Source organism: Dendronephthya gigantea, unplaced genomic scaffold (assembly GCF_004324835.1).
Source record: "Dendronephthya gigantea isolate DGI-Jeju-01 unplaced genomic scaffold, DenGig_1.0 000001F, whole genome shotgun sequence".
In the NCBI taxonomy this organism is placed as follows: domain Eukaryota; kingdom Metazoa; phylum Cnidaria; class Anthozoa; order Malacalcyonacea; family Nephtheidae; genus Dendronephthya; species Dendronephthya gigantea.
In genome coordinates, this window is record NW_021163011.1 from 2,885,986 (window position 1) to 2,903,040 (window position 17,055).

Sequence of the window (17,055 nt, forward strand, 5' to 3'; positions counted from 1 at the left end):
AAAGTTTGCAGACTTTGATACACTTTATTAGGCTTTATTCATAATCATTCATATAGCAATAAATCTCTCATGAAAGAATGAGAATAGAATTACGTTTCTAACATCATTATTCTAGAATTTTTTCTTGTTTCGATTGGCTATTAACATCAAGATTTTTTCGTAATTTATTACCTTTAGTTAGTATTTAGGGAAAAATCACGCATATATAACATCGACAACAACGATTTATTCATTAAAACGACTAAATTGAGAATCACATGTGATGTTTGGACCAACGGTTGGAAGCTAATGGCTATATATTGCTTGCAGAAGCTTCGTCAAAAGTAAACGTTCAGACAAATGTTGCAACCAAGCTGCCGAAGCGAACAAACAGCAAACTGGGTGTGACTTCTTTTCTAATTTCCAAAGTGCGTGATTCAAGTAAACGGGATACAATGGATAAGTGAGGATCGGCGTATTATTATCACTGTATATTGTTTATGATTGATAAAGGAACTAAGTACCCGGATAAGCAAACTATTTGATTTGAATTGCTAAGTGAACGAGTTATTATTGAACATGATAAAATTTTGAGGGACAATTAGATATTCGTTCCCTTTATAATATTCCAAATACTGGAGGGCACATCTCCACCTCTTCCCATTTCCCCATGATTGACTCCCTAAAATATGCTTTCACAGAGAATCAAAATAAAATTGTTAATATTTACGTCATGTTCTCAAAAAAGGATCGTTATCACCCACTTTCACCTTATTTGATTATTTGAACTTAAAAGGAAATTTATCTTTTTTCAAAGTGGAAAGTGTTCTGTTTATTCTGCGCGACAATATTTCTTTCCATTGATCTTGAAATTATAGGAAAACAAAATGAAGTTTAAGGCAGATCAGTTAGAACTTCTAAAAGACTTTGTCAATCTTATGAAGTTAAATCCTGCAGAAATTCACAATCCTGACTTAAAGTTCTTCAGAGATTGGATTGAAAGGTATTATTTGAATAAGGTTACAAATTGGTGCATGCCATGTGACTACAGAAGTAGCAGGAGCTTTATATAGCTTGCTTACATATCCCAAAATGTCCCAGTTTTTTTTTGTGTAAAATAAACCTCACTTGGAAGTAGAATAATGTTGCTGTTAATTCTGTGGAAGTAATGTAATGATTCTTGTCGTCTTACTAGTATACTCAGTGCTTTCATTTTCAGTACATATGTATATATACATATTATTATATGTATATATACATATTATTTTATGGCTATTGAATTTTGAATGTTATGTACAATATACCCAGACTCTGAGACCTTTCTCTCCTGATGCTTGTTTTGACTTTTTTGCCAGTAAGCATAAAAGATCGAAAGATATTACGGTGATTTAATCTTGCATTCTGTTTAAACTTGTGCACAATATAGTGAAAGTAATATATATGTACACTTGTGCTTTGCACATAGTTTTCACTACAGGGGTAGCAGCTTGTTCACATTGCACATACATGAGCAGAATGTTACCTGGAAAATAGTAAAACTAATACTTTAGGTTTCATTTACATGATCATGAGGCTAAACAAAGTGTGTCATGACTTTGACTTAGTGGAAAAAGTAACAAAAACATACCGACATTGTCCTGGTCATTCAAACATTATTAGCAATTGCTTGTTTTTCCTAAAAAAGAAAAATGTTTGCATGTTGTGAATTTTAATTGCATAATTATTGTTTTTTAGTTTTGGAGGAAATTTACCGCCTCCACCTGAACAATCAAATGCAAATGAGAATGAAAATGAACCTGAGGTTGAAGCGATGGAGGAAGATGTAATATCTTAATTTCATTACTTTTCAGACCTAAGTGATTCTATAGGAATCCTGCACTTCATCCTAAAACAATTTCTCCATTGCAAATGAACTAGTAATTAAAATAACTTCTTTATTAACACACTGTGCAGTGTTGGTACCATTAAAACAGCAAGTTCTTTATAGGAAAATTCATTTTCCAGAAAAAAAAGTATTGCAAATTGATACAACATCCAGTTGACATACATTAGTAGCAAGAAAATTATATTTGCTCTAAAATGTGTGACTGTTATCAATATTTAAAAACAGCAAACATGCTTCTAATCTCTTATTGAGCTGTACAGTGTCATTCTTGTGAATCCTTTTCTAACAGGAGAAGCCTGAGGAACCAAAACCCAGTGCTAGTCCAACCACTGTTACCGAGGACAACGATTCTGAAAGTGATGAAAGTCCCGAAAGTGATATAGGTATTACAACATTCCTAATGAGTAAGTTGATAAATAATTGAAGGGGACAAGATGTAGTCAATTCCCTAACTTTTTTTCAGATATTGATAATGAAGGTGTGGTTGAACCAGACACTGATGAACCACAACCAATGGGTGATATGAGTCTTGAGGTTTGTATTTGATAAAAAACCTACATTGTACCAGGGTCAATAGGACATATACTGGATAATTCAGGAGAAGCTATCCCTTAATTTACTGTATAGTTTTTTGGAACACTGAAAGAAGTCTGTTACATAAAAGTAGATATTGTAGCTACCTACCTTAACTGTTACAGCTATAGCCAAACCAATTTTTGTAGAATTTTGGTATTCATTCAATTTTGGGAGGATTGTGTGAAAGTAGTACCCAAGTGTTTTTTGTGTATATCTGATCTTAAAGTCTTTTCTGAGGCCCTGACAACCTAGGTAGCACCTTATCTTATTTTTAATTTTTCTAACAAACAATCAAATGTGGTATAACAACTACCTAAAATAGACAAAAACACTTCTCGGCGTTTCGACCCGAGGGCCTTTGTCAGAGATACTAACTATGGATAAACCCAGAACCTAATCATACACTGCATCGGCTACAATGTCGCTGCTGGATGTGTTTACATTATTCAATGACATAGCTTAACTTCATTGAATTTCTAGATTGCATAATATTCAACCATTTGTAAATCTTGCAGGTGTCAGAGGATGATATGTCTGAGGCAAGTGAAAAGCGATCTGCTGGAGTTATGGCAATGAATGAAGGTGAACCGAACTGAAGTCTTTTTTTGTGATAATTAATTAAAACTTGGAAAACAACTTGATATTATGGATATGTATTATTTCAGGGGAACTGGATAAAGCTATTCCCTTATTGACTGAAGCTGTTTTGAAAAATCCTCGTTCAGCCCCGACTTACGCCAAGCGAGCGAGGTAAGTTTCATAGGTTAAGTTCATTCTATTAATAGAAGATTAAACAGCTAAACAAGATGCCTTGACTGGCAGCTTAAGCCTGTGAGCAATTTTTTTTCATCTTTCATTCTTATTCACATCAAGTTTCCTGTTGATCATCTTTGCTATTTTTATGTTAAAATCTATTTATCTGTCAATAATTACTCTATGCACCTATTATCATTCCAGTTGTTATATACGTATGGGTAAGCCAAATGCAGCGATCCGAGATTGTAATCGAGCAATTGAAATCAATCCCGATTCAGCCCATTCATACAAGTGGAGAGGTAGAGCGTACATGTAAGTAACAATTGACATTATTGAATTGGATATCATAAAAAATGACACAAGTTTTGAATCAGCATTGCTGTTACTAGCCTGCATAACCCCACTGTACATGCATGGCCAGCGAAACAAATGTGACTTATAATTATTAAAGCTAAATAAAAACATCTCAAGTTCCGAAATATGGGATTTGGTTCTTATTCCTGGGAGGTACATCCTAGACTTAGGCATTCAAAAGATCACCTTTTGTCCAGGAACTCACCACAACTTGCATACTGTATATTCAGTTCCAAGGGGTAATTTTAGTTCAGGTAATAAATGACAGGGCTTACTGTACTGTGTACATCATTTGTTGTTACATGTACAAAAAAGTGAGGTTTTTATAGGTTTTTTGCATTTTCAACAGAATGCATTAGTTGTGTTCTTTCAAGACACTGTTTTATAACATGCCCTGAAAAAACTTTTACCTTCAGCTCCCACAGCACAGTATTTTTGTAATATTCCTAACTGAAATACTATCATGAATATCAGGTTACTAGGTCAGTGGGAGAATGCGAAACGCGACCTGGCAACAGCATGTAAAATTGACTGGGATGAGCAAGCTGACGAGTGGTTGAAAGCAGCTAAACCTAATGTACGAATAGTAAATTATGAAATCTCATCTGTTTCTCACTTTTATATCAATGAGTCAATCAATTTTTTTTTCTTCAGGCGTTGAAGATTGAAGCGCATAAAAGAAAGCAGGAACGAAAGAGAGAGGAGAAAGAATTAAAAGAAAGAAGGTACAATGTCACAAGTTATTTCTGATTTTGTCTGGGTTCAAAATATAAATTTCAAGTAAGCGCTTTCCTGATGTTCATACTTTTTCAATGCCTGGTCTATTCTCAGGGCGCGTTTCGACCTTTTGTATTGAAAAATATGAGACAAGTAAAGAATTTTACGCCTTATTTACATTTTTTATACATTTAGGTCTTATATTTTTTATGAACGAAATATTTGAAATATACTTTTGAATGAGGAAAAATACAAAATTATTAGTCAATCCATATGGAATTTAGAAACGTGCGTTTTGCTATATTTAAAATAGTTTTGTTTTGTAGGAAAAGAGTAGAAGCCGCTAAAAAGGTTGGTTATTCTTATTGTATGGATTCTTTTTTACGTTTAGCCTTTTTGTTGGTTCCCCTGTAATCTTAATTTTGCAGTCACTCATGTCCTACCCGCCAACGAATCAAGACTATACACTTTCACTAGATATATATTGATGACTATTTATTACAGTCGTGGCTAAAATAGAATCACAACAATGGGATCATTTGGGTTTGGAAGAACAATAAATTACGCGCGTTTTTCCCATGCAGAATTGTATGTAAAGGCTGTTACACGGCGCAATTTTTCACGCAACTTATATTACAGTACAATTCTACTTTTGAGAGATGTGTAAGTTTGCATGACAACTTGAAAACTTTTGTGTTTATTTCACTTTACTAACAGTTTTAATTCACACTTACATTTTGAAGACTCTTCATGCAAAATTGCACCGTGTAACAAGGCCGCAGCAAAATGCATTTGCTGTTTGTGGAGTTTCTTGATCAGTTTAATGATATTGTGGTAGGAGCGTGAAAGACAACAGCGCGAAGAGGAGGAAAGACGAAAAGCGGAATCGAGCTTTCCTGGAGCTGCTGGTGGCTTCCCAGGCGGGTTTCCTGGAGGTGCTGGCGGGTTTCCAGGAGGTCCTGGTGGATTTCCAGGAGCAGGAGGATTTCCAGGTGCAGGAGGTTTTCCAGGAGCAGGAGGATTTCCTGGTGGTTTCCCTGGTGCTGGCGGTTTTCCGGGTGCAGGTAAATCACTAGCAATCATGCATTATTCAATGGCCACGCAAGAGGCGAATCTAGTATACTTGATGTTGTATTTGTCTTAGGAGATGCTGGTGGTTCTGCAGGTGGTGCGGCAGGTGGAATGCCTCCAAACATGGCGGATGTGTTAAAGGATCCCGAAATTATGGGATATTTACAGGTTTGTTATAATTCCCGACTTGTTGTGCTTCACTGGAATGCTAAATTCTCGACCAAGCAGTCATGAGGCGCCTCCACAAAACTGGGTTATCATGCGCCTGGAGTCATTTGTTCCCGCGTTCTTTTTGCTAGTAATATTTCTAATTTAATTTCCAATTTATAATTGACTGAAAAACAAAGGCGTTATTGCAGAGAAATTTAGGAAATACTCAACATTATCAAGTGCTGGAGATATGTTAATTGATTGAAATGATAATTCAGTTTTGTCGAGGATCTGGCTGCTGAATGGTTGAGTTTTATACCCAGATCAGCTGGATAAGGGTTGAGTAATGGATAAAAATAAAGCTAAAACTAAATGTAGTAAAGAATGGGAGATCTCGCTGCATGTAGACCATAACCTTTCTAAAATGCCCTGAAATGAACGTTGTATACAATTCCTTTATGAACTTTTGTTTTCGCAACGTAGGACCCAGAGGTACAAGCGGCCTTACAAGATATTATGTCCAATCCTGGAAACATGAGCAAGTACCAAGGCAATCCGAAAGTCGCGAAGGTTTTCGAGAAGCTAAATTCAAAATTGGGACGTTAGCCAGTCTATTTTACGAGCAACTTTTTTCCAATGAGGAAGACTTAAAGTTAGGTATCCAACGATGATTATTATTATGTAAAAGCTCAATAACTATTCCCTTTTAGCCTTCTACGTGCACCAACCCGGGTTTAATCTAAGTTAATTGGGACCAAGACGAGTTATTTAGTAAGCAAACACGCATTAGTCCTGTTTCAAACTCGGGTTAAAATACAACAGAACAGTAACTCCAAAAAACATTTTGTATTTTCGTTCAATCGGCGAAATGTAGTTTGAATAAAAAACTACAAATTGTTGTTTGGAGTTAACAATACTCAGTGGTATCCATAAAAAGTAGTAATATAGTAATAGTAATATAGGATCTAAAATCGCGATTTTTGCTTTTGTGAGGTTTTGCATACCGGTATATGGAGTAGGATAAATAATTTCGTACGATAATTTTCGATTTTCGTTTGTTACAAATTCATATTATTGCATGTTAACGCAAAATCTATCAGATTAAAACATTGATAAAGATAATTGCCATTTGAACAAAAATCGCAACACTATATATGATTTTAGTGCTCTTATGATGCCTTCATATGAGCTGTCATTCTTGGCATATATTTCATTTAGATAGTTTGATTTGCTTTTCGCCTGATGTTGAAAACTCGTGTAAGCTTGCTTTAACACCTAAATACAATCAATAATACTTTTTGTTATGTCTATATGCAACTACCCCCCCCCCCCCTCCAAAGGCCCAAATACGCACAACCCCGAGGCCTTATTAGCCAGAAAAGTTCATGGAAGGGTTTATAGAAGACAACATGCGCGCCAGGGCGCTTATGCGCGCGGCTGATGTCCGCATGCGCAGCGTGTTCAAACATCAAAGGATCCGACTCAAGTAAAACATCTTAAAGTCTCTTACACCTTTTGACTGTCCCACAGAAATTGTGTTTATCGCTGTCCATTCAGATAGTCCTCTAAATTAATCGCAAGATTTGCGCAAGAAAATGCATGTCATTCAAAATCCGGCCTCATTCGAGTGGAGATCTCGTTTTGGAATAGTTACGGTGGAGTGAGATCCTCCAGTGTGAGTGAGGTTGCCAGAATACAGCTGGCCCAAGAGTCAGTTCGGTTGAGTTGCTGCATGACTATCTCAAACTCGTATACCAAGAGCCCTAAACTGCTGAAGTAACGGAAGTAAGAGGGAAAAAAACTTTTACTGGTATCCTGATCATAATACATTACAGGATTTAAAAGGGCTGATTGTTTTATAATCTCCTCAACAATGCCAAGACCCCAAAGATTTACTATGAAATTGACACATTCTCTCTCTTAATCCGACTTATTTAAAAAACTTCTCATGCATACTGCTAAAAGCCTCTCCTTGTATCCCTGTATGTAAACATGCGATCAAAACATGCATTTGCTGTTTGTTGTGTGTACATGAAAGGCCCCCTCTAACTTCTACGAAAACATTAATATTCTTTTTTATAAAGTGGTCTTATTAAACTTCCTATATTTCAAATGTTTTAGTCTTTATCATAAATCAAATTTTGAAGTGTGAGGTACAAGGTTATATATAACATAGTCATATAAAAAAACACGATCAAGCTGAAATTCTGTCGACGATTTTCAAGAATTTCAAATATTTTGGTTTTGATTACGCATTCAAACTGCCTCACATATGGTTATTCGATTTAATTTTGAAATCAACATTCCTCATGGGGGTACCGTATGTCAAAATTCTGTATCCGGGTATTCATAAACATTTCCAGCAAAGTTTGTGTAATCTCTGTCCTTCATCCGTTGGCACCTCTCTTCTTTGAGACAAGTGCACGGCTGACGTGTGTAGGAATTGGACGCCTGACAACGAGTCAATTGGAAGCTTATGTAACCGAATTGAATTGTGTCATTATGCCCGCTGAGTTTAAAATGTTGTTGAGTGTCACAAACGCATCGAAGGTATTGACTCCAATACGAAGCCGCAGGAACAGTCGACAGAGGCATTACAATGGTTATAATTTGGGATTCCAGGTATGAGCATGATCCATGTATATATCTGCATTAGTGCATAACTCATTGTTGGCACAATACAAAGTTCAATCGTGACTGATTATCATTGATTTACTCAGATTATCATGGTTTTTGATCCATACTTGTGTTTTCAAACCTAATCGAAACAAACTACCGAGTGTAAATACATGAATACATATATAAATGTTTATGCTAGGGATTTTGATAAATAGAAAATGTGCGCCGATATCATATAGGGAACGGCTTGGCTCAAGATCCATGTGTGAAAGAAGGATTGTCATCATAAGTACAAAGGATGCAGCGTAGACAACCGCACGCCCATTTTTGCATGACCTGTCGGAACTGTACATGGTCAGAATATAGATAGACTCCATGCTATCGTTTTTTTGGTATGGGGAACACCTTGGGACGTCGTATGGGCAAACTATTTTACATAGATTCTTTTTGTTGACGAACTGTCCGGGATGCATGTAATTCGTCCTGACGGATGCTCTGCCTGCATGGTCAGATGGTCAGACTTTATGATTTATGAAGATCTCTAAATAGAGATCTCTTGCTTATTTCTCTATTCTTTAAAGTTATAAGGGCGAAGGGAACCTTGTTCAAGTTGTCGGGATCCATAGTTTCGAGTAATTGAGTAAATATCTAGTGCTGGGTGCTCCATATCGTCCATGTGGTAACTAATCGTTTCAAGAAAAACAAGTTCATTAGTTCAAATTCTTGCAATCAAGCACTTCATCATAAATTTCTCAGAGGTTATTCGCCACACTCAATCCATAATGAGATTATCGGTTAGTTCTCGTGCTTTGTTGCCTCTCTGAACCCTAAAGTTGTTAACCTGTCAATCGTTCAGAGTGAAAACTTGTGAAGGAGTAAATTCGTCATTGCCACTCAATGCGCTATAAATGGATATAGACAACATACCACATATCAATGTATCCTCGAAATTTAACAGCCTAAAAACAGGAACCTTACTTCAGGCTTCATTCCTTATAAATTAAATCTCGCGTCCGTTTCGTTACCTCCGGTTTGTTAGCTGCAGGCGTTTGCATATATTTGTACACACCTAGCAATAATTTTGTTGTTGCACTTGTGTTATTGTGAAATATTTACTTGTCAATTACCTTAGTTATTGGTAATCGGTAGAATCATAGAATGTCTCTTTTAAATCACTCATAAGAGGGTGTTTCATCGTGAATGGAATACTGGAGTGATAAGAGCTTAACTATATATACCCATTGGAAAAAGTTGAGATCCCTCTGAAAGCTAGGGGTGAGGGGTCTTTTATTTTCCACAGTTGCATTTTTCTCTGGTAAATACCTCCTCACAGAGGCCACAACACTCTGTTATGTATTACTATATGGGTAATATGAAACCGTATTTTGAGCCTCCATCCATAGAAATTCGATCTAATTCAAATCAAATTGTATGTTGGAATAATGTCGAGTTTCAATGTCTGAAAAGAAACAGACCAGTCATATTTTATAGTCGAGTTTAATCAATTATTGTCGTCAACAATATGGACGCATCCGTCTCCCACGGAATAACGAGAAGAGCATCTGGATTGTCGCCAGATGTTCAAAGACAGCAAACGTTCACATTCGGTATGAACAAAAACCAACGCATTCCGTCTAGAGATCAAACACAAGTCACACATTTTGCCAAGTTGTGGCAGGAACGATTGCTGGCTAGGAAAACACTTTCCCAGAAGAAATTTCAGGTTGAATATGTTAACGTATATCACATGTCACAAGGCTTACAAATAGTGGCATACAAAAGACATTTTTAATTTCATTCAGTCGCTAATTTACTCATCATTTCATCAATACAATTTCGTTTACGCTGCGGTTTCCTTTGCAAAATTATATGTGTATATTTGACATGTAGCGACTGTAGCCATGGCAGTGTAAAACTTGCAGTATAAAAAATATGCTACATAAACGAATTAACTGATTAACTGTTAGTGTCATAACGATCCATTTAGTATAGTTATGATAATTGTACATGCATTAACTGTGATTAACTAAATGTACACGTTCAATACCGCGAAAATTACAACCTAATCCCTAGACTGTTTGATTTTCATCCATGTTCGTGTTTGTTTAGGCCAGAGCAACATTTAGAAAAGCGATCAAGAAGATTTTATCATCCTTAAAAGTGATAAATGCTTTCTTAAGGTATAAAGATTTAGGTGAAATTTAGGGTGATTTTACCGTAATTTTTACTATAAATTGTTTCAAGAAACTTGACTGCTTCAAAGGGTATAAAAATGCGTTTATAGTTGCTCATCGAACACCACCAGTTCGCATGGTCGCCACGATGCAGTGCGATATCTCATGGACGTACCGGACATCACTGGAAATCATGTTCCAGATGAAGGAAGATCTGCTAGAAAGGATGCAAACTCTCCAACACCCTTATTTGATCCGGCTTGGTTTAAAGCAAACCGCGAGGTACTTGGCTAACTAACTTCGTCAATCAGATGTAAATTTTTCACATTTTGTTTTCCCTTTTCGTATTTTCCTGCGATGGAAATTAAAAAACAATGCCCACCAAGTGTTACCAGCTCTCCTTGATTGTTTTCACAGTCAACGAGTGCTGAAATATATGCAATTTGCATGACCATGAAAAAGTCGTGCTTGCATGCTAGCTTCGCTATACTGATTGCTGATCTTGTCATTTTTCGCCTACAGATCCGTCTCAGCAGTGAAACCAAAGCAATTTTAAGTCAACAACCACATACAAGAACGCCAGAACAAATTCAAACGGTAAATTCAAACAGTCATTCTGTCGTACGTTGCAATTGCTTATTGGAAAGTAAAGTGTGGTCGCTGCCTCCTCTCCTCCACTCTCCCCTTTAAAATTGCTGCTACAAGTCACAAATATAACCAGGCAGTAGACGATTAAAGACAAGTACCCTAAGACAGACACAAACTCTAATATTAACAGAAAGCAATATACCGAAATGTATACGTACAAACTGATCGCTATACACGGGCGATGCTATACACGGGCGCTGTTTGTATTTCCTGCATCGTTGATTGTATAGTCAAAATAATTACACTATTTTTCTTTCATTCCGTGTTAAAAACGTCTTATTTTAGGTGTTTCGATCTCTGCAAACGCTTCCTTCATTTGCGGAATATCCCTTGTACCACCAGAAGGCAATCTGTCACGAAGCCTCATTTCAAAGGTGATATGCCAAGAATTAACTAATTTATGAAACCTTTCGACGATTTAGAGGCAGTCAGTACAATGTACCTGCTCACTGGCTTAAACTGCTTCAGACAAGATTGGCGCACCGAACAAGCAACCCTGTTTGCATGAGAGCTAGGGTTTCGGAAGCATATATAGGTACGGGGAAACAGGAGTGCCAGCTGCCCTTTCCGAAAACATTTCAATCTACAAAATTTGGGCAAGTTTTTATCAAATTCTACCAACATTCAGGCAATTCTTACCAAAATTAGTGATGAATCGGTTAATTTTTCGTCCGTGAGTCGGTTAACTTTTCGCCTGCCACTCTCCATACCTAAACTTTTTGGGCCCGTACCCTTATGTGCGGAGGTCGCACCCCGCGCGCTTAGTGCTTTCCTTGCGAAGTCTATTAAAATGCTTGGGAACAGCAGCCCTAGAACGAAACGAGATCACTTTCATTCAGCATTTATCATACAGTTCAAAAACATTTTACTTTTCCCTTAGTTTTCCGCCAAACGTAACGATTCTTCAGCAAGGCCACCGAGCAGACAACTTTTATTTTGTGTTATTTGGATCAGGTAAAATTAAAACTATATTCGCTTTCATGCTGGTAGGATTAATGCACGTTAACGTCGTAATAAGCTAGTCCTATTAATATAATTATTACCAATTTCATTGTTGCTGTCAGTGGAAATTAACTCACATTAGACGCGTGGATAGATCGATAAACAATCAAAGTTAGGAAACAGGATTTTTCTGTATATTTTCTTCAGCTACTGCGATATCGAAAGATGATGAAAATGACGCAGAAAACAGTAACGAGTCGGTTTCTGTGGTCAAGAGAGGGATGGCATTTGGTGTAAGACTAAATTATCAATTTCTCTGTCAGTTAGATGTGCTGGTTGTTGTGTATTACTGATATGCATATTGGATTGACTCTACGAAAATGTATGAGCTACGCAGTTTAGCTTGCAGAACGAAAGATAATCATTCTTTTGTAATACAACTCAAAAAAGTTTGATTGTTAATCATAATTTCCCTGAAGTATTAAGGCTATGTGCACCGTGCACGCCGTAACGTTTTCAAGCGCGTCTCCACACAAAAACGGTCACAAACGCAGGAGATAGAAGTTGGAATTAATTTGATATATTTAGTATTTTATCCTTCGGATTGTGTAAACAGGGCGGCAAACGTCCAAGCCAAAACGATTTTGGAAACGATGTTCGTGCGCGCTCGTGCATGTGCATGCTTAGCCAAACCTCACCATAGTTTCTAGTGGCAAATATTTTTTACCCCACTGGAACTTTGCACAGGAGGCAGCCATCATGACTAATTCTCTGAGAAAAGTTACCGTTACTTCCAAGACGTACATTGAACTGCTCGTTGTCAGTAAAGAGGTATATATATACATAGAACCAGGATTAATATGCTTGCATGCATTTGAATTTCCTGTGGAAATCAATTTATTTTCATGAAACGTTTCAAATTGATGATGGGATCATTTTTTGAACAGGATTATGCTAAAATCTTTTTGGGGGCAGATTCTGACAGTGGGAAAAAAGAATACATATCTTTTCTAAGGTAACTAACTATAATTATAGATGTTGACCACCTTACGTTACGCCTCGTGGTCTGTTACTAATTCTATATTTATTATTGGACAGGACAGTTGACTTTCTTCGTGACTGGCCAGTTGATATCCTGGAATCGTATCCAGAACATTCTCAACATTGCTATTTCAGGTCAGGTCTTAAATACGGTACATATACATGCAGAACACTTTTGTTGCCCAAAGGCAAAGAAAAGATAGCAATTTTTTAAATTTACATGCATTCTCGGATCGTAGTTGCTTTCATAGTATAGCTATATTTTCCGACGATCAACCTTTTTCTTTCATATATAGGAGAGGAACGGTTATTGTTCGCAATAGTAATAGTTCTCCATGGCTGTATGTTGTAAAATCGGTACGTGTACGCCTCTATAAATATCTCACAATATTAATGATGATGCTGTAAGTTCACTTGAGTGATAATTCTTGCATGCATTGCTAGCATTGGAGACAGTATATACGTGGTCATGACACTTCAACGTTGTAACGTAGCTGTCCAACGCCTTATAAGCCCGCAGTATGAATACATGCACACATTGTGTATGTCGAAACTAGTGCACACACTGCAATATCAAGTTCTGAGTGCCTGTGATGAAGTCCTGGTTTTCGATTATTTAATTTATATGTGGTTAAATCATAATGATTAATTGACCAGTAAGATTTGATCTTTTTATCAAATTGACTACTCGAAAATAGGATGCAAATAGTGTGCATCGATCTATACCGAACAACCTTTTTTGTTTTTAAAATCGCCTATATTTCATTCGTGTGAAATGAAGCTCAGAGGGAGTGCTACTCCATACCTGAAAGAAATCCATGCACATCCCGGGCAAATGCATGATGGTGTTATATGCGAAAAATTTCTGCAGTTCCGTTTTCTGAAATCTTTAGGGAGTATGCGAAGTTCTTATTAGATTAAATGCTGTAAAACCAAGGAAAGCAATTGGAAGGAATGTGCGGGAATTATCAAGTTTGGAAGCACTTACAAAAACCACGATGGAGCGACGGCAAGAAATACGAAATAGGAGAATTCAAGATGGAGAAAAACATTTTACAAATTTACCAAACGTTAATGGAAAAGAAAAAAGTTCACCCATACCAAGCTTCAGGAGGAAAACTCTTTGCTTTGGTACGTCAGTAGGTATTAATTATTATCATGAAAATGAACTGAAAATTCATTCAAATACAATCTCTCATATACCGGTAGTTGCATAATATCATCTTGAAGGACATGGCATGTCGCAAAATTATACCATTTAATTCATTTTGAAATCAATGGTGTTTCTTGCAATCTGATTGTTTAAAAATAGTGCGATTAACTCCGAAATCGCACTATTTTTGAGCATAAATCGCATCATTTATATATAAGTCAATAACATTGAAGCTCTGCACCACAATAACCAATCAGATTTATTATTTGAGTGTAACTATCCAATCAAATTACAGGGAAAATGGCACAAAATTTTATTGCCCCGCAAAATTTCTTGACGAAGATGAAAATTACTTACATTTTACACCGCTTACGGTTCTTTCAGCCAATAAGTTTTGAATACCCTTTTGAATTTGTTTATAATTTTTTGTATCATTTCAAAATGAATATAATAAAGTGGAAATTGCACTTCGTTTTTTTTTTGCTCGAGTATATTATACTTCGATGACCCATCATTTTATAATCTTTTCTTGAATAGTTCCTGGGTTAGGTCTGGTGAACAGTCAAACAATATCCCAACGAAAGTCCGCACGATCAGAGGTAGCCCCAATAGCAGAAGATGACGTCTTTCCAGACTTCGTGAACAACGACGTAAAAACAACAAACTCTAGTAAGAGCAGCAATACCACCATTAGTAGTCTTTCAAACAGACGTGTTTCTTGTCAACTTCCAAGAATCAGCCAGTCGAACAGCGTTGTGATGACACGAAGGAAGTCAAAAACAAGTAAGTTTTAAGACTGGATTTCGACATCGAGCAAAATGCAAGTCAACAACGGAACAACATCTTATTTGTATATTGGACACCACGCGTTCAGATCAACTCATGTTTGCTTTTTTCTTTTCAATGTTGTAAAATAGTGCCGGATTTCAATCAGGCAAATGATGTATCAAGCATTTCACTAGGAAGAACCAGATCCTTTTCTTTGCCATCAACATCAGTGAGTGATATATATTTTTACTTTACTTTATCTCAAAAAATTCGCAATATTTTGAGTACTTATACCGCACACGTCCTTACCATTGCTAGATATTTAGTGAAAAATTTTCAAGACTTTCGAAAACGAAGCCGGCTTTCGTTCAAATCGACTTATTGCATCCAAAAAGAGTATTTGTAAGTATAAACAACTTTTAATTATACTGCTCACGCGCATGAAAAATATATGGAAGTAAGAATTCTTATGAAAATTAGGTAAAAAAGATTGCGGAAGATCTGAACTGAAAGTATTCGCTTCTGTCGGGTCACTTCAGAAATGTCTATATAGCGAAATGAACTTCAGAAAGACAGGTCGAAATTTGTTTAAAATTCCCAGTATAGGCCGAGTATTTAGACAAAGTAGCTACGTCGTCGCCAAAAGCTATGGCCAAAACAAAAAATCTGGATATATATATATATATACTATAGTGACTATAGTATATAGCTAATGAATATTAAATAATACTTGTCATAGTCATACTTAGCCATAGGTTAGACTTGTAAACATGAACAAACCAAACTGTCCAAAGGATTGTACGCGTTGTAGGCTCTATATATCATTCTTGCCGCTATTACATTATATAGGTTGCTATAATCTGTTATGAATATCTTAAAGTTTTTTAACTATACTTTTTTTCCTATTTATATTGGAAGGGTTTGTCTGAACTCGATTTTAAATACAACGCTTTGGATCCTGGGCGACCGGCAAACGTCAGTTTGGTAAGTCAAGCTATTCTTTTAAAGGTATACAGTTTATATAATAATGAAAGTGCGGATATAGAATGATAACAGATTATTTATTTCCTCATACACAGGTGAGCCGAGGAGCGGAGTGTATTATGATCTCTAAGAAATTCTTCATAGAACATGCCAATGCGCTCACAAAGCGTTGGATCCGCCTTAACGTAGGTACCTAAAGCAATGCTTAGGGCCATAGGCGTACCCAAAAAATTTCGAGAATCAAGAAATTCGGGCAACGTTTAGCGAACTGACAGAGTCACATAGGCTATATAGCCAAAATTTTTGAAACCAAATTTTGTATTGTATATCACATATGCATGTGTATTCTTTTTGATCACTTTTATTACACTTTCTTGAAAGCACATCCGGCGCTTTGCCATGGTAATGATTCTAATGATTTGCCCGGCTAATTCTTCCTATGCAGCTCGTTCTATGTCGCAACAAAACCAACAATTTTACATGTCGAATGTCTGTGAAATTCTTTTCAACTAATTCATAATCTTATTAAATTTATTTCTGTATCCTTATTTTTCTGTTATATAGGTGCAACCTTATCTACCCACAGAGAAACATCAACAAACGCTTCAAGAAAAGACTGACTGGGATGCGTTCAAAAAGAAACTTGTAACAAGTATAGTGAACGAAAATACAAAGACAAGTTTATCACACTCTAAAAGAGGTATATTAAATAGAGTTACTTAATTAATATATTGAATTATTATGTTACTTAATTATTACGTCATTACAAAAAACCTGAAACGTCTACATTCAAGTGAAAACACACGCATACAGCATTCAATTGTTATAAAATAAGAAACTACCATTTATCAATAGATAATCGTTTCAGATGTCTTGATCTATCTAACGTTTCTAATTTAATCCTTCAGAAAATATTTATCAAGAAACGCAAACTAAATCTCCTATATATAAACCTGACTTTGGTTAGTGTCAGAGACATATCGTAGTCGAGCATGCACTTAATACAAATATGGGCAATCGATAAAATTACATCCAAAAAAATACAAGTATATATAGCGAGTGTCTTGAATGTATAATTTGGAAGTGAGTGAAGCTTTGAGTTTGGGCCTGTCGCATATAAAAAAGTTAATAATTGTAACTTTTTCTGGTTTTTAAGAGACGAAATCGTTGAGAAACAATAAAAGCATTTCCTTTCATTTTCAACCTACTCTGCCTTAAATTCCTGCGATAAATTATAG

At 36.2% G+C, this 17,055-nt stretch overlaps 2 protein-coding genes across 5 annotated transcripts in view; both read left to right on the plus strand.

Moving 5' to 3' along the window:
* The first annotated feature begins 811 nt into the window (after nt 1-811).
* Nucleotides 812-6,774, plus strand: LOC114526198 (hsc70-interacting protein-like). Its single transcript, XM_028547716.1, has 13 exons — nt 812-982; nt 1,714-1,801; nt 2,154-2,247; nt 2,328-2,398; nt 2,956-3,022; nt 3,106-3,190; nt 3,398-3,508; nt 4,025-4,127; nt 4,205-4,275; nt 4,594-4,618; nt 5,106-5,331; nt 5,412-5,506; nt 5,972-6,774. Exons 1-13 carry the CDS (start codon nt 867-869, stop codon nt 6,092-6,094), a joined length of 1,275 nt encoding a protein of 424 aa, XP_028403517.1. The 5' UTR covers nt 812-866; the 3' UTR covers nt 6,095-6,774.
* A 1,061-nt stretch (nt 6,775-7,835) lies between these two features.
* Nucleotides 7,836-17,055, plus strand: part of LOC114523886 — a 29,185-nt gene continuing 19,965 nt past the window's right edge. For 2 of the 4 annotated variants that reach the window (XR_003687065.1, XM_028544960.1), the window contains exons 1-18: nt 9,393-9,830; nt 10,217-10,287; nt 10,392-10,563; nt 10,804-10,878; nt 11,215-11,303; nt 11,810-11,883; nt 12,079-12,164; nt 12,619-12,702; nt 12,819-12,886; nt 12,970-13,047; nt 13,209-13,269; nt 13,806-14,043; nt 14,603-14,848; nt 14,983-15,062; nt 15,152-15,235; nt 15,752-15,817; nt 15,913-16,002; nt 16,382-16,517. Coding sequence is in view for 3 of the 4 variants with exons in the window: in XM_028544960.1 (XP_028400761.1) it covers nt 9,630-9,830; nt 10,217-10,287; nt 10,392-10,563; nt 10,804-10,878; nt 11,215-11,303; nt 11,810-11,883; nt 12,079-12,164; nt 12,619-12,702; nt 12,819-12,886; nt 12,970-13,047; nt 13,209-13,269; nt 13,806-14,043; nt 14,603-14,848; nt 14,983-15,062; nt 15,152-15,235; nt 15,752-15,817; nt 15,913-16,002; nt 16,382-16,517 (1,999 nt within the window). In the remaining variant the exon portion in view is untranslated. Of the gene's footprint in view, nt 8,111-9,392; nt 9,831-10,216; nt 10,288-10,391; nt 10,564-10,803; nt 10,879-11,214; nt 11,304-11,809; nt 11,884-12,078; nt 12,165-12,618; nt 12,703-12,818; nt 12,887-12,969; nt 13,048-13,208; nt 13,270-13,805; nt 14,044-14,602; nt 14,849-14,982; nt 15,063-15,151; nt 15,236-15,751; nt 15,818-15,912; nt 16,003-16,381; nt 16,567-17,055 lie in introns of those variants that run through there. The other 2 variants (XM_028544967.1, XM_028544950.1) reach the window with 2 other exon arrangements.

Excerpts from the sequence above, each read along its gene's own strand:
- LOC114526198 (XM_028547716.1), top strand. The coding sequence starts at position 867 with ATGAAGTTTAAGGCAGATCAGTTAGAACTTCTAAAAGACTTTGTCAAT. Across the intron at positions 3,191-3,397 it reads ACTTACGCCAAGCGAGCGAG|TTGTTATATACGTATGGGTA; the intron begins GTAAGTTTCATA and ends TTATCATTCCAG. Across the intron at positions 4,128-4,204 it reads TGAAAGCAGCTAAACCTAAT|GCGTTGAAGATTGAAGCGCA; the intron begins GTACGAATAGTA and ends TTTTTTCTTCAG.